Here is a 17,279-nt window from a genome sequence, read left to right as displayed (position 1 = left end):
GAGGAAAACATTGGAATGGCATTCCCGAGACATACCAGCGTTACACAGGCTTCTATAGATTAAAACACAACGTCCTATAATAAAGTATTTGGTTCATAATTTCTCATACTGAATTTTGATGCATTGTCATAACCTATATTGATACACGATTCTCACCATCGCAACATGCCTGAGGCCTAATTTGCCTGAATTAAAGCAAGATGTACCATCACTCAGCAATGTGTCGGCATTAGTATCATAATTACTGCTTCCCCATCATAACACCAGCATTCTGTGGATATAATTTGTGCTGCAATTTAAGCTATGGGAGCATTATTAAAATATCTGAAAGATAGTGCTTGGTTCACTTCTCTTTTCTATTAAGCAATTTCAGTACTTTTTGTTTTAGTATAAACTAAAGAGCAGAACATGGGAAAGTACTATACATGGAGAAATGCATTTTGCACAGGAGTAAGTTACTGAGTGCTGTTTTGTAAATGCAGTCACTACCAGCTGCACCCCTCATTAAACCTAAGAATGGAAGGACACCCCCTAAATAAGCGAGAGAGACTGTTTGGCCATTTTCATCCTTCTCTTAGTTTGGATCCATTCACTATGAACCTCTGGTGTGCCCATAAGTAAAAATACTACTAGCTGAAAAGAAAGCAGAAAGGATTGCTTACCGAGATTTCTTAGACCCTGCTGGAGATGGAGATCCTGTTGCTGAGGATGAATGGGAGTGAGACCTGGAGCCAGACCGAGACACTGAGCGGGAACTGGAGCCACTGTAGCTGCTAGCACTACCACTGAGGCTGCCACTGATCGTCCGCCTAAAAGCAAAACGAATATGTTAAATAACGAGGTCAAAATGAATATGCAATTTTCCAGGAAATATGGAAAGGTGCAAAGCTATTCAAGCCACGGCTCCATGTTGGTTGTGGTTTAGATTATTTGTTGGACAACTGAAAACTGACAACGAGTGCAATATGAACATCAGTCATATTTGCCTTGGTAGTGCTTGTGACCATCCTGCATGGTCCTGTATACAGTTTTGGCTACTTAGCTTGATTATGTGGACCTGCAGCAATAAACTGTGCCTAGTTTTTTTCTTTACCCGAGAACAAGAGGTACTGTGCACGCCCACATCTTTGTACGTTCGACAATCTTTTGAACAATCACCTGTGGCTTCTCACAGCAAACATGATTAAGGTTGTTTTAGGGCCCTAAGCTATATGGATATGCTAATTTAATCTTTTGGAGCGTACAAAAATCGGTCTCTACTTCACTGTGCATGCACCTTCTTGACAAAAGCTGATCACAGAAAATGCCAAAACACGCAACATCAAAAATTGAGTTTTCTTTTCTTGCAAGAATGTTCACACATGTAAGAATCTCAGATGCCTCCCATTTATAATATCCCAAGGAGCCAAACTGAATCTGAACTTTTTCAAGCACTCACTCCCCCATTCCAGTAGGAGGTTCCAATGGATTCCTCAACGGCTCAGCACCACTTCCACAAGTGAAGGTGTAGAGCTGCATTTATACGCCACCCCTGCGTGATGAGGTCAGTTTACTTTCAACTCATCTGAGCTCTAGATATGCGGATTCCTTGTGACAGATTAGAGATGACAGTCTGCAGAAATCTGGGACCTTCGTAACAGCTATGAAAGTCCATTCTACTAAATTTTAAGTAGGGAGGGTTGTGAGGAATCTCTGACAAGAAAGAATATCAACCAGAAGAATTATGTTACTTGCCTTGTGAGCATCCATTTCTTATATGTAGTGCTGTAGACTCGGACGTACACAGCTTGATGTTCTGGGAAGAAGTCTTTCCAGTCACAACATTCCGTGACTACTCCTCTTCTAGGTAATGCACATGGTAATCTGCTCCATCGTCAGATTGTTTTTCTCATATCAGGTGCAGGTATAGTGGAGTTAGAAATAGCCTACACCAATGACTATGCGTTGTGAATGTAAATAAAATGAGTATGTGAATTATTTGATTATCAGGAACAAGCAATGACTTCTGAAGAGGAGGGTGGGCGCATGCCAATCTACAGCACAGCATGCAACAAACAGATTCTTACAATATAAGGAACACTCAATTTGTAGCATGTCTGGTTGTAGATACACATGCTATGAATAGTCCCTTAAGAAGTTCTCCTCACGTAGTGACTAGTCACTGGGTGTTGCAGATGTTTGAAATAAAGTTCTCAGTATGGCTTGTTCTACGTGTGCTTGTTGCAAGCAAGAACATCCACATAATAATGTTTGGTGAACATATGAGGGGTTAACCAAGCAGTTGCTTTGTAAATGCCAGGTATGGAAAATGTCACTTACCCAGTGTACATCTGTTCGTGGCATTAGTCGCTGCAGATTCACATGCTGTGCATAGTCCGCCGTCTGGTGTTGGGCTCGGAGTGTTACAAGTTGTTTTTCTTCGAAGAAGTCTTTTTTCGAGTCACGAGACCGAGGGACTCCTCCTACTTTGGTTCCATTGAGCATGGGCGTCGACTCCATCTTAGATTGTTTTCCCCGCAGAGGGTGAGGTAGGAGTTGTGTATGCTAGTAATAGTGCCCATGCAATGGAATGAATAAGTATGTACAAAATGAAGGTTAAAGTAATATATTTACAAATGTACAAATGTTGAGGATTACTTCCAAACGGCTACAGGCTCCCGGGGAGGCGGGTGGGCGCATGTGAATCTGCAGCGACTAATGCAACGAACAGATGTACACTGGGAAAGTGACATTTTCCGTTCGGTGGCATGTGTAGCTGCAGATACACATGCTGTGCATAGACTAGTAAGCAGTTATCTCCCCAAAAGCGGTGGTTCAGCCTGTAGGAGTGGAAGTAGTTTGAAATAAAGTTCTTAGTACGGCTTGACCTACTGTGGCTTGTTGTGCAGATAACACATCTACACAGTAGTGTTTAGTAAATGTATGAGGCGTAGACCATGTTGCTGCCTTGCATATTTCGTTCATTGGAATATTTCCTAGAAAGGCCATAGTAGCACCTTTCTTTCTGGTTGAGTGTGCCTTTGGAGTGATAGGCAGTTCTCTTTTTGCTTTAAGATAGCAGGTTTGGATGCATTTTACTATCCATCTAGCAATACCTAGTTTCGAAATTGGATTTCCTGCATGAGGTTTATGGAAGGCAATAAATAGTTGTTTTGTCTTCCTAATTTGTTTTGTCCTGTCAATGTAGTACATTAGCGCTCTCTTGATGTCTAACGTATGTAGTGCTCTTTCAGCTATTGAATCTGGCTGTGGGAAGAACACTGGTAATTCCACTGTTTGGTTTAAGTGGAACGGTGAGATAACCTTTGGTAAGAATTTTGGATTTGTTCTTAGAACGACTTTATTTTTGTGAATTTGAATAAATGGTTCTTGTATGGTAAACGCCTGTATTTCACTTACTCTTCTTAGAGATGTGATGGCAATGAGAAATGCAACTTTCCACGTTAAGTATTGCATTTCACAAGAATGCATGGGTTCGAAAGGTGGACCCATGAGCCTTGTTAAGACAATGTTGAGGTTCCATGAAGGAACAGGTGGTGTCCTTGGTGGTATAATTCTCTTTAAGCCCTCCATAAACGCTTTAATGACAGGTATTCTAAATAGGGATGTTGAATGAGTAATCTGCAGGTAAGCAGATATTGCTGCGAGATGTATTTTTATGGAAGAGAAAGCTAGATTTGATTTCTGTAAATGTAGTAAATATCCTACTACATCTTTCGGAGATGCATGCAATGGTTGAATTTGATTATTATGACAGTAACAAACAAATCTTTTCCATTTACTTGCATAGCAATGTCTAGTGGAAGGTTTCCTGGCTTGTTTTATGACCTCCATACACTCTTGAGTGAGGCCTAAGTGTCCAAATTCTAGGATTTCAGGAGCCAAATTGCTAGATGCAGGGTTTGGATGTCTGATCTGTTGTTTGTGTTGTGTTAACAGATCTGGCCTGTTGGGTAGTTTGACATGAGGTACTACTGACAGGTCTAGTAGTGTCGTATACCAAGGTTGTCTTGCCCATGTTGGTGCTATTAGTATGAGTTTGAGTTTGTTTTGGCTCAATCTGTTTACTAGATATGGAAGGAGAGGGAGAGGGGGAAAAGCGTAAGCAAATATCCCTGACCAATTCATCCATAGAGCATTGCCTTGGGATTGCCGGTGTGGGTACCTGGATGCGAAGTTTTGGCATTTTGCGTTTTCTTTTGTTGCAAATAGATCTATTTGTGGTGTTCCCCAAATTTGGAAGTAATCGTTCAGGATTTGGGGGTGAATTTCCCATTCGTGGACCTGTTGGTGATCCCGAGAGAGATTGTCTGCTAGCTGGTTCTGGATCCCTGAAATAAATTGTGCCATTAGGCGAATGTGGTTGTGAATTGCCCAATGCCATATTTTTTGTGTTAGGAGACACAACAGAATGTATTTGTGTGTTATCATGGGTTGGAATGCTTTCAATGCTAGAAATACTGCTAACAGTTCTAGGTGATTTATATGAAACTTTCTTTGATGTATGTCCCATTGTCCTTGGATGCTGTGTTGATTGAGGTGTGCTCCCCACCCTGTCATGGAAGCATCGGTTGTTATCACGTATTGTGGCACTGGGTCTTGGAAAGGCCGCCCTTTGTTTAAATTTGTACTGTTCCACCATAGAAGCGAGATGTATGTTTGGCGGTCTATCAACACCAGATCTAGAAGTTGACCCTGTGCATGTGACCATTGTGATGCTAGGCACTGTTGTAAGGGCCGCATGTGCAATCTTGCGTTTGGGACAATGGCTATGCATGAGGACATCATGCCTAGAAGTTTTAATACCATCTGTGCATGTATCTTTTGAGTTGGATACATGGCTTGTATCACCTTGTGAAAATTTTGAACCCTTTGTGGACTTGGAGTGGCTATCCCTTTTGTTGTGTTGATTGTCGCTCCCAAGTATTGCTGTGTTTGACACGGCAAAAGGTGTGACTTTGCATAGTTGATGGAGAAACCCAGCTTGTAAAGGGTTTGTATAACATAATCTGTGTGGTGTGAACACTTTGTTAGCGAGTTGGTCTTGATTAGCCAATCGTCTAGGTACGGGAACACGTGTATTTGCTGCCTCCTGATGTGTGCAGCTACTACTGCTAGACATTTTGTAAAGACTCTTGGCGCTGTTGTTATTCCGAATGGCAACACTTTGAATTGGTAATGTATTACTTTGAATACGAACCTTAGGTATTTCCTGTGCGAGGGATGTATCGGTATATGGAAATACGCGTCCTTTAGATCGAACGTTGTCATGTAGTCTTGCTGTTTTAGCAGTGGTATTACGTCTTGTAGCGTGACCATGTGAAAGTGGTCTGATTTGATGTAGGTGTTTAGTGTTCTGAGATCTAATATTGGTCTCAGAGTTTTGTCCTTTTTTGGTATTAGAAAGTACAGTGAGTAAACTCCTGTGTTCTTTTGTGGACTTGGTACTAATTCTCTTGCGTCTTTTTGCAGTAATGCTTGAACTTCTAGTCCTAGAAGGTCTATATGCTGTTTCGACATATTGTGTGTTTTTGGTGGGACGTTTGGAGGGAGTTGGATAAATTCTATGCAATAACCATGTTGGACAATTGCTAAGACCCAAGTGTCTGTTGTTATTTTTTCCCAAGAGTTGTAGAACTGGCTTAGTCTCCCCCCCACTGGTGTTGTGTGAAGGGGTTGTGTGACTTGTGAGTCACTGTTTATTTTGAGGGGTTTTGGGACCTTGACATTTTCCCCGGTTTCTTGGGAATTGGCCCCCTCTGTATTGGCCCCGAAAACCTCCCCTTTAATATTGTCCCTGGTAGGTAGGTGGTCTTGCTTGTGAGGTGCTGGCTTCTGTGGCTTGACCTCGAAACCCCCCTCTGAAAGTTGTTTTGCGAAATGTGCCAAATGTGCCTCTGCCCTGCGGGGAATAGAGTGCGCCCATGGCTTTGGCTGTGTCGGTGTCCTTCTTTAATTTTTCGATTGCAGTGTCCACCTCCGGCCCAAACAATTGCTGTTCATTAAACGGCATATTAAGCACAGCCTGTTGTATCTCAGGTTTGAAGCCAGATGTGCGCAGCCATGCGTGCCTCCTTATCGTCACAGCAGTATTTATTGTTCTTGCTGCTGTATCTGCTGCATCCATAGAAGAACGAATCTGGTTGTTGGAGATATTTTGTCCCTCTTCAACCACTTGTTGCGCTCGTTTCTGGAATTCTTTGGGGAGGTGCTGGATGAAATGCTGCATCTCGTCCCAATGGGCCCTGTCGTAGCGCGCTAGGAGTGCCTGCGAGTTGGCGATGCGCCACTGGTTTGCAGCTTGTGCTGCAACCCTTTTTCCCGCTGCATCAAACTTGCGGCTCTCCTTGTCTGGAGGTGGTGCGTCGCCTGATGTTTGCGAGTTGGCTCTTTTACGGGCTGCTCCTACGACTACTGAATCTGGTGTCTGTTGTGACGTAATAAAAGCAGGGTCTGTGGGCGGTGCCTTATATTTTTTCTCCACCCTTGGAGTTATTGCTCTGCTTTTAACTGGCTCCTTAAAAATCTGTTTTGCGTGCCTTAGCATTCCTGGGAGCATAGGAAGGCTTTGATAATGGCTATGGGTGGAGGACAGGGTGTTAAAGAGGAAGTCATTCTCGATAGGCTCTGAATGTAGCGATACATTATGAAATTCGGCTGCCCTAGCTACCACCTGTGCATATGCTGTACTGTCCTCAGGTGGTGAGGGTTTAGATGGGTACGCCTCTGGGCTATTGTCCGATACCGGAGCGTCATAGAGGTCCCATGCGTCCTGATCATCTTGGCTCATGGTGGTATGAGCTGGTGATTGTGGTGGAGTCTGTGCCGGTGATACATGAGCTGACGGTGGTGGAGAGGGTGGTGGATTTACCTTCTTTGCCACCTTTGCTTGTGGTTGCTTGTCTTGTTGCTGGAAGTCAAGTTTCCTTTTCCTCCTAATTGGGGGAAGGGTGCTGATCTTCCCTGTACCCTCTTGGATAAAGATACGCTTTTGCGTGTGATCTATTTCTGTTGTTTGTAATTCCTCCTCAAATCTGTGTCTTTTTAGTTGGGAGGACAGTGATTGTTCCTCTGAGTAGGAACTGGTTTTCGGTTCGGTTGCCGGGTGTTTTGGCACCGAAACCGTGTCTTTAGTTTTTTTCGGCTCCGACGAGATCTTTCTCTTTTTTGGTGTTGTGCCGTCTCGGTGCCGAACATCTTCGGTGCCGCGGTCTCTGTGCCGAGCAGCTTCGGTGCCGGTGTCTCTGTGCCGAGCAGCTTCGGTGCTGCTCTCTCGGTGTCGACCCTTTTCTGCACCACTCTCTCGGTCCCGAGATTGCTGAGTGCCTGTGTCTCGACCTGAGTCGGACGACTTCGGCACCAGCTCGCCCTTTTCGGTGCCGATGGACGGTCACCTACTTTATGGGTTAAGCCATGGCCTGTTGGCAGTGGCGTCCCCTGGGCTTTGTCTGCCTTTTCGTGTGATCTTTGTTTCGACGTCCTACTCACGGTTGGTTGATCTTCGACGTCGAACTCTTCGGAATCCGACTCGTGGATGGAGAAAGATTCTTCCTCTTCCTCCTCCTCGAACGTTTGATGTGCTGTCGGCGTGGACGCCATCTGCAACCTCCTGGCTCTTCGGTCTCTGAGTGTTTTTCTCGACCGAAACGTGCGACAGGCCTCACACGTTTCCTCCTTGTGCTCGGGGGAAAAGCACAAGTTACAGACCAAATGTTGGTCCGTATAGGGATATTTATTGTGGCATTTAGGACAGAATCGGAACGGGGTCCGTTCCATCAGTCTCGATGTTGCACGTGGTTGGGCCGACCAGGCCCCGACGGGGGATCGAAAATACCCCGAAGGGCTACCGGAGCTCTTCAAGATTCGGTGTTGATTCTAATCTAACCCGATACCGAACGAAACAATACCAACGTAATTTTCCGAGATTCTGACTAACTTTCCGACCCCAAACACGGAGCGAAAAGGAACACGTCCGAACCCGATGGCGGAACAAAAACAATCTAAGATGGAGTCGACGCCCATGCGCAATGGAACCAAAGTAGGAGGAGTCCCTCGGTCTCGTGACTCGAAAAAAGACTTCTTCGAAGAAAAACAACTTGTAACACTCCGAGCCCAACACCAGACGGCGGACTATGCACAGCATGTGTATCTGCAGCTACACATTTCACCGAACTGGGATGTTACCTAAGAAAGCCACAGAAACAACCTTCTTCCAAGTAGAATATGCCTATTGGTGACTTTGTAGGGTTCTCTTTGTCTTGGCATAACAGGTTGATTACATCTCATAATCGATATAGCAATGCCTGTTCTGGATATGGTGTGACCCGGTCACAGGTTAGAAAAAGCTACAAACAATTGTTGCATTTTCCTAAAATATTTGATTATGCCAATGTAGTATGGTAATGCTCTCTTAACAACTAAAGTGTGGATTGGTTAAGAAAACTCTCAGCTAGTCTGACTGACATGAAAAGATGACAGAACTTTAAGCAAAAACTTTGGACTGGGTCTGAAGATGACTCTCTCCTCATATACTTGACAGAACGGCACTTGTAAAGTGGATGCCTGCAACTTACTAACTGTTCTGAGTGAGGTAATTGTCACTAGAAAAGTATCCTTTCATGAAAGGTATTAAAAAGTACATAAGTGTAAGGACTCAAAAGGGGGACCCACGAGCATGGTTAGTACCACATTAAGATTCCACACTACAGCTGGTGGTGTTCTTAAATGTGTAACCCTTTTTAAATCTTCCATGAACGCTTTGGCAACTGGGATTCTAAACAGTGAAGGTTATTCCCTGTTTTGTAGGAATGCAGCAATGGCTGCAAGGTGAAGATATATAGATGTGTAGGCTAGGTATGATCTCTGAAATTGTAATAGGTAATATAATAAATTGTGTACTGTAGGTTTGAGGGGTTAATGTGTTGTGCAGTACAGCAACAAACAAATCTCTTCAACGTAACTGCACAGCAGGTTCTAGGATATCAATCCACTCTGTGAGTAGGTTTAGGTACCCAAACTCTAGGACTTTAGGAGACAGATAACTAGATTGAGCTGTTTGGGAGCTGGGCATTTGATTATCCTGTTAATCTGTGTGAGAAGCTTCTTAGAGGGGACTACTAACAACTCGAGTACAGTGGTATACCCAGGTAGTTGAGCCCACGTGGGGGTGTTAGGATTAGGCTGAGAGTTCTTTGCTGAGCTTCCTTACCACAAATGTAAGGAGTGGGAGAGGCGGAAAAGTGTAGGCAAATATCCCCAACCAATTCATCCACAGTGACTGTGGGTGGTAAAATCCAGAGATGAACGGTGGCATTTCGTGTTTTCTGCTGTTGGAAAGACATCTAGGTTTGGAGATTCCCAAATTTGGAAGTACTGCTGAAGTATTTGTGGGTGGAGTTCCTACTCATGAACTTGTTGCTGTGCTCTGCTTAAGAAGTATGTAAAGTCATCATCTACACCAGGGAGATACTCTGGGGTTGATAGGAGCTCGAGACAATATTCGTGCTATACTTCTGAAAACACCCATTGGTTGAAGGGGATGCCTTCTTAATGCATCTGGAACCCCAGAAGTCTTCCCACAATGTGTGTTTTGGTCTGGGTGGTGAGTTAAGGGTGTACGGTTGAGTTATGGGTTAGTTTGAGATGGAAGTCATTGTTTGGTGACGGAGGCACCCTGGTTTGTGTAACTCTAACTTTCTCTCTGGTTCCACTGCCTCTTTATGAGCCCTTGACAAAACCATTACCTCCCTGCTAATGGTAAGCCTGCTACTGCTTTTGGTAGGTTTGCCTCTGATCTGAAGTGGATGTTTTAACTATACCCCTCCCTTGCTGAAAGGACTGCTGTGGAGTGGTTGTTTGTAATGCACCCATTGCCTTTGCCGTCTTGTGTCCTCCTTACTCCTTTCTAACTTTTCATTGACCTAGAGGCCAAAAAGATGTTTTCCAGCAAATAGGAAATTCAGCAGGTGTTGTTGCACCTCAGGTTTGAAACCCGAAATATGCAGGAAATATGTTGGATATCCTCCTTCTTGTCCCATTGTGCCCGGTTTTATCTATAGAGCATGCCCACAGAGTTGGTGATGCACAAGCAATGATTCACATTGCCTACAGCCCATCTCTTCCATGCCACCTTGATCCTCTTAGTTTCCTTATGAGGAGGAGGTGCAACTCCTGTCACTTGTGCTGCTGACAGTTCCATGTGGTAGCCACCACTAAGGAATCTGGGGATGGGTGGTCCCTAATATGCAACGGGTCGTCTGATGCTTTATGCTTACCATCTAACCTGGGAGTAAGTACTATACCTTTTACTACTGGGTCTTTATAAATCTCTGTTGAGAGTTTTAACAAAGTGTTTATGATAGGTAGATAACTGAACTGTCCTTTCTATTCTGAATAAAGTCTCTACCAAAAAGTCATCCTCTTTAGGGGTGACACGCAAATCCACCCTGTGGTATGCTGCAGTTCTTTGTATGACACTGTGATAATTCATGGTGTCGTCTGGTGGGGATGGTTAAATGGGGATTGGCTCTAAACCTGGGTCATCCTCTGGGTCGACGTTATAGTCTTCCCAAAGGATTATCAGAGCTCTGTGAGTAATCTGAAGGCCCTTGCAAATCAATCCCTGGAGAATATGGATTTAAGCTTGCAATAGTTGAATGTGTAGAAGAGAGTGAACGTGCTGGAGAGCTGAGTGGTAATTGAGGTTTTGGTGGACTGGTGCCTTTGTTTACCACAAAGGCCTCTTGTTTGGTGGAATAGTCAAAGTCTCTAGCCTACTCTTTTTAGGGACAGTTATGTTACGTCATATCCACTTGATATAGGCCATAAATCATACCGAAGGCATATCTCAGCATTACGCCAGCACAGAAGCCACGCCACAACCTAAATTAGCCAGATCTTCAGATATCCAAGTCCTCTGGAGATGAGGTACGTAGGGGGCACAAGGAGTCGAAGAACAAAGGTTCTTCCACTTCACCCTGTCCGTCGGCGAACGCGACGAGGAAAGAGGAGTGTCGCCGTTCTAGGCCTCGATCCTCAGAGCCTGCGTCTGGATCGGCTCCTTGTCTCCCTGAGTTTCCGGGAACCGGAGCGACCCATGCTTAACTCCTTGAGTTCTATAAGGCCATGTGCCTCATATTTGGGCAGTCTGACTCAGCTGGAGCGCCGTTGGGCCCTGTGGAATTGGCTGGGGCCTCCTCAGGTTCCGTGCCAGCAGCTTCAGCTCTGGAGGGCACCCATGGATTCGTTTTCCTGGATCCCGAACAGGCATCGATCGTACCATGTCGACCTTCCCCAATGACTTTTCTGACATCAATGCTCCTGATGCTGCCCGTGCCTAAGGTTGGCCTCAACCCCAGCCTCACTGCCAAAATCCGACCCGGACCGGTGTCATGCAATGCAGATTCCGACTTCGACAGGGGTACCTGTCAACTTGACACCCTCGTATTCTACCTCCTCATCACTGATGATGATCTCTACCTATGATACCTCCTGCTCTGCAGTGGTCCTCATACTGTCGGCAAGTTGTTGTGCCAGGCAGTGTTTTAAAGTCTCTTCAATTTGAACTGCTGACACACCGCACAGTGCTGGTAGTTGCACCCTAGGGAGAGGCACAAGTTACAAATCAGGTGTTGATTTTTGTGTGGGTATTTTTTGTTGCACAGAAGGCACCTTCGAAATTGAGTCTGTTCCATTACACTTTCTGGAATATTATCTGCTCCAGAAGGAAGGCGCCCAGTAGTCTAAGAGTCATTTCCTTAAGGACTCGCCATTGATGCTTTGACAGCATCGTGGATGATTGTGCTAGCTTATCTGGGCCTGTAAGGCCTCAAGAAAGGGCGGTGATAGAGCTTGAACGACCATGTCCAAGCCTGATGGCAGAGATAAACAATATGAAAATGCAGCAGATGACCATGCACATTACCTCGAAGAGAAGGAGTCACAGGATCTTGTGACTCATAAGACTTATTTGAAAAAAGAAACAAATTGTAAACGTCTGAGCCCAACACTAGATGGCAGGAATATGCAGAGCATGTGTATCTACAACCATACATGCTACGAATAGAGCGTTACCAAAAGTAACATATTTTTTTGCTAGATACTTCTAAGTGCAGATTCCTCACTCTTTGAATAGATACCCAAGCAGTGCCTCCTAAAAGGTGTGAGGAATAGACTTGCAACAAGACATCCTTTAGGACTGAATGCGCAAACTGAGCTTTCTGTGGACCTGGCGGTCACGTAGGGAGTGCTTGGTGAAAGTACGCACGCACAGAGGCCAATGTAGGAGCCTCGCAGATCCACAGGGCAGTCAACTTGGCACAGGTCTGTTTCTGTATTGCCCTTCCCTACTTAGCACTGCCAAAGCGGATAAAAACCTGGTCATCAACTTGGTACTTTCTTGTGCACTTGATGCAGAAGTGGACTCCCTGGTTTTAAATGTTAAAGCCTCAGCTCCCGTGTAGATGGAAGAAGTGGAGAGAAAAAAGCAGGGAGGTTAATGGACTGGCCAACATGGAAGGTTGAGACGACGTTCAACAGAAATTACGCAAGAGTCATCAGCACCAATTTGTTGGGGGAAGGAGGTGGTGTATGGGGGTTATATTGACAGCAAGTAAAGCTCACTATCACAGTGCGCAGAGGTAATCATGATGAAAAAACGTCTTGATGGACAGCAGTTGCAGAAAACAGCTGTGAATGGATTCAAAGGCATGTACATTAGAAATCTAAGGTGCTAAGTTAATGTCAAATTTAAGCCTAACAAAAGGCATTTTTGAGAACATGTATGTCAAGTTCTATGACAAATCTCATCACAACTCGTCACTTGAAAAACAAAGGCTGATAGAGCAAGCTAAAAAGGCATGCATACCCTTTTAGTTTGCCCTCTGCAAAGCCTTGCTGGGTGTCAGACAGAACAAACAAGAAAACATCAGATAACGTGGTCTGTAGCGGATCCAATTGATGGTCACCACACCACAAACGTCCCCTAATGCCCTGAATAGATAGATTTGTTTGTTGGGTGTCTAGCTGCAAGCATCACATCCGCTACTTCAGCAGTTAAGTCAAAATCGCCGAGCAGCTTCTGGTTTACCTTCACACATGGAGGTGTATGTTGTGCAGATTCAGGTGTAGGACCCTGCCCAGCTGCTGAGCCAAGAGTTGCTCGCAAATAGGTAAATGGATCAGAGGGCAAATGCTTAGGGTTAGTACATCAAAGAGCAACACTCATCTGGCCCAACCCAGAGCTCCTGAGATGATCTAAAACCTGTAGGTCTCCTCCATCTTCTTCAGTGGGAAGAGTTACAGGAGTCCTGCTCCACACTGCAGACTGAATGTGTCCCTCAGGGATTCGCTTTGTAGAAACTCAGGTGCCCAGTAATCAAGATACTTTACTTTCTTAGCGATGGTAAAAAGGCTTACTGAGGGTATGATTCACAGGACAAAGCTGTTGTGAGTCACCTCTGGATAAAAGACACCATTCATGGTCCACCAACTCATGTGTACTGAGCTCCATTGCCCCGGCTGTGAGTGAGCCAGTTAGATGATTGGCTACTGGGGAGATCCCTAGAAGGTCTAGGCATATCCAAAGATGCAGTGCTTACTGGCACAAGGTCCAAGACCCTGCGCTGCAGCTGTGGAGGGGGTGAAATGAACACACACCACCATGTGTGAATGTGGTGCATTTACAACCCCACCCACTTTGAAGGTCAAAGCATGTCCAAAGACGCAGTGCTTACTGGCACAAGGTCCAAGACCTTGTGCTGCTGCTGTGGAAAGGTCGGAATGAACACACCACCATAATGTGAGTATGGTGCATTTATGAACACACCCCACCACCCCCCCATCCATAGCTACTTGGTCCATACAGTTTTGGTCCACCTGTATGGATATTACTTTGTGAGGCATGCCCATCAAGAGGAAGAAATTGAAGCAAAGTGAAAAGGTAGAAAGTGGAGTGCACTAGGAAAAGGACAGGGAAAAAAAAAGAAGCAGTAAGATAAAATAAGTCCCGGTTAGTTAAGAGAACAAAAAGGGGTGAAATTAGGCAGAGGCAGAAAAAATAAGACAGCAAATGAGAAAGTAGTTGTTAGGGGGTGCGGGGGAAAGGCTTGCCAAGATGAAAAGAATGTGAATGTACTGATACTAGATGGCACTGATATCGGAGAATAAACATGCTGTCCTCTCGTTTTAGCATTAAAAGTAATACCCAATAAGTCTGTGAATCCAGTTACCTCCCAACATGTGAGACATGAGTTTCCTCCATCCATCTCACAGCTAATTTCCCTAAAACTGTCTACTCATTGGGTCCCCTTTTAGTGTATCCTATCAGAGTTTTTTAGAGGCACCACGTCAACATCACTTACCACAATGTCAGTCCTGTAAATTAAGGCCCTCACGGGGGCTAAAGCAATTCTCAAAAAGCCACAGCCAACATAAGCAACTAGATAAATGAAAAATAGGAAACATTCACACAGCTAGCCTGGCTCAGCTAAACAGTCAACTAGGACAGCAACAGGGGGGTTGGAGGGTGCGACAGGGGGAAAGGAGTAGCGAATAACTACACTAGTTCCTCATATGCACTCACAACCCAGAGCACTCTGATAAGGGTCGAATGGAAAAATTCAGAATTGCTGGCACACAAATTGGTATCCGTACCTGCTTTCAAGCATTAACTATAAAACCATGTGCAAATCGAAGCCCACTTGTTAGCCCAATCTCTTGCCAAAGGCATTCAATTCAAATGGAGGCTCAAACTCCAATGGGGCCATCTGGCCAACTTAGATCAATCAAGGGCACTGTGAACGCAACCAACACATATTGGGTGAAATTGCAAATGACGTGAAGGAAGCAATCATGCGGCAGAGAAAAACAAATGGAAAACATAACCTATTGCACTTTCATTCTCTGACTTATCAAAATATTCTAGAGAAGGGAAATTACACACCCATAAGATATAACATTATATTCTGAAAGAATTCAAAGCAACCGGAACCACCAAGAGGCAGATGCTGCTAGTGCCAAGAGCCCCAAACTAAACAGAACTTATCAACCATCACTGCATAGGGTAGGATACTTCAAACCACTTCTGCTGCTCACTTATGATTGTGGCAGAACAAACCTTTGAAGTGATGAGAACTGCTGATCTAGACACTATCATAAGGTAAGTTGATCGATCGCCTTCATCAAACTAGAAAAAATATTATGTATTTAAGAGAGAGAAATACACAGCCCATCTCACACATTCTTTTCCCCAAACAGAAATTCAAACAAAGACAAAATACACAAGTATCAAACAATACAGACCTCTGCTTCACAGACCAGGACTGCCTGTCGTCTCAATTCTTCAATTGAAAGATAACATTATGGTCCAAAAATCTATTAAAAATAGAGCTCCCAGTAACCCACCAAGGTGATCAAAGCAATGTGTCAGTTGAGCTGCCTTTGATCCCAAGGGTACAAGACTCCCATCCTAAAGCAAGTACAGAGAGGTACCTCTGTGAGGTCCAAAATCTCAATGTCACACGTGCAGGGTGAAGTACAGAAACTTGGTTAAAATGATTTTAACACATTCGCAGAACCGAAAAACAGAAACCCTGGGAAGTTCTCAAGATTAAAACTGTAACTTAGATGAGTGTAAGGGCGAGTCCTGGAATTATGTCTCACCAAGATTTGAAAATATTGACCTGAATCTCGATTGTTAACTGTGACTCAAAATGACTGCATGGTTGTTAGAAAGCCAATCCTTTTAATATATTGTACTCGATCTGTCTGGTGAGGTCTTCATTGAAGAATCACATCCACTAACATACATGGACTTATCTTAAACAGAAGTAGCTCAGACTCTGGAAGCAGGGGAGCAAACAGCAAGGCATACAAATTTTAACAGTATTCACAATGGAACTAACCCACTGCACCCTTTACCAGCCCTTCTCGTTAAGGTCAGTTGAACCCACTTTGAGAAATTCAAGTATGGACCAACAAATCATTCACCCAAGCTGCCACCTGCTCCCTCCACTTCCTTCATTGCTGCAAAGCATTTTATCTGTTTATTTCTACCTACCACCTGCCCCAAACTATCTGTGGTTTATACAACAGTCCCTTGACACTAACAGCACCCCGGTAGATCTCTCTATTCGACTCACTTGACCATACACAATTTTATTTGCCTCTGATGTTTACCTTCACTTTATTATGCATACTTTAAATTTTAACTGGCACTTTACCCCGCATTAACACTGTACATCAAAGTCTGAAACCGTGTACTGAAATAAAACTTAAAAAGATTCGTTCTCTACCTTCCAACATTAGTAATAAAATGTCACTTATAACTAGATTGTCACCATCTTTATTTTTGTCATAAACTAATCTGGGACAATAGTCAGACTTCAAATGAACGAATAAATGAAGAATTTCCCTGTTCAGGCATTCAAGAAACTGGCATTCACAGCATCAATGGAAGGGAAATCCAGGATACGCAATGTGGGACTAGGAGGAAAACATGCTGCAGTCCTGGAGATAAGAAATATTCAAATAATTGCAAAACATGAGGGTTCACTGAACTTACCTAAAGCAGTAGGAAAATGTCCCAATGACAGCAGCGAGAGCAAAATGAAAGAACTGGAAATACCACACTATTTAATCAATTACTAATTCCAAGAGAGAGCAGAAATATACATCATCGGAAGAGAACAATCTGCGGAAATCCCCTTCCTTTTCAAGCACGCTGTAAGATTGGTGGACTCGATGAGAAGGTAAAGCGCAAATGAGACTCTCCACAACATTGTTGATTCGTATGAAATAGGTATCATGTGAAGACTTCAAAGGTAACCTTAGAAAACATTAAGGAACTATGTCTGGTTAGTCCTACCACAACCAAGCAAAACAATAGTTGATACCTACTAGGCCTAGTACAAAAGGGGTCTACAACGCAAATGAAAATAAAACATGAATTTGCAATGCAATAGGTCTTGCATTTGCGAGAGTTAGAGCTATTGACATTGTAAATCCCTAACTGGACTTTTCTTGGCACATAAAGTGGTCAACCCTGCCTCATAATTTGGTCCTTTTCTGCCACATAATTCCAGTGGCCCTGCCTATAATTTACTCTATCTGCAGCCAAAAATAAAAAATGTTTCCATTTAGCATTCTAATTTAAAACAGCCATGCTAATTGTAAAATAACACCACTTTCACCACCCCACCATCAGAGTTGCCCCCAAACAAACACACAAGACAGCCACGGAGGAATAACCAGAGAAATAAACTTGAAGGGTCACCCAAACA

At 44.0% G+C, this 17,279-nt stretch overlaps 1 protein-coding gene across 1 annotated transcript in view; it reads right to left on the bottom strand.

Moving 5' to 3' along the window:
• ZC3H18 (zinc finger CCCH-type containing 18) overlaps positions 1 to 17,279 on the bottom strand; it is a 529,487-nt gene that overhangs the window by 74,988 nt on the left and 437,220 nt on the right. Inside the window, exon 13 of the mRNA XM_069215853.1 lies at positions 663 to 809. Coding sequence (XP_069071954.1) covers positions 663 to 809 — 147 coding nt within the window. The remainder of the gene's footprint in view (positions 1 to 662; positions 810 to 17,279) is intronic.

This window comes from Pleurodeles waltl, chromosome 12, assembly GCF_031143425.1.
Source record: "Pleurodeles waltl isolate 20211129_DDA chromosome 12, aPleWal1.hap1.20221129, whole genome shotgun sequence".
Lineage (NCBI taxonomy): Eukaryota > Metazoa > Chordata > Amphibia > Caudata > Salamandridae > Pleurodeles > Pleurodeles waltl.
Note: the sequence above shows the minus strand (reverse complement) of the source record. Positions and strands in the feature narration are given on the sequence as shown.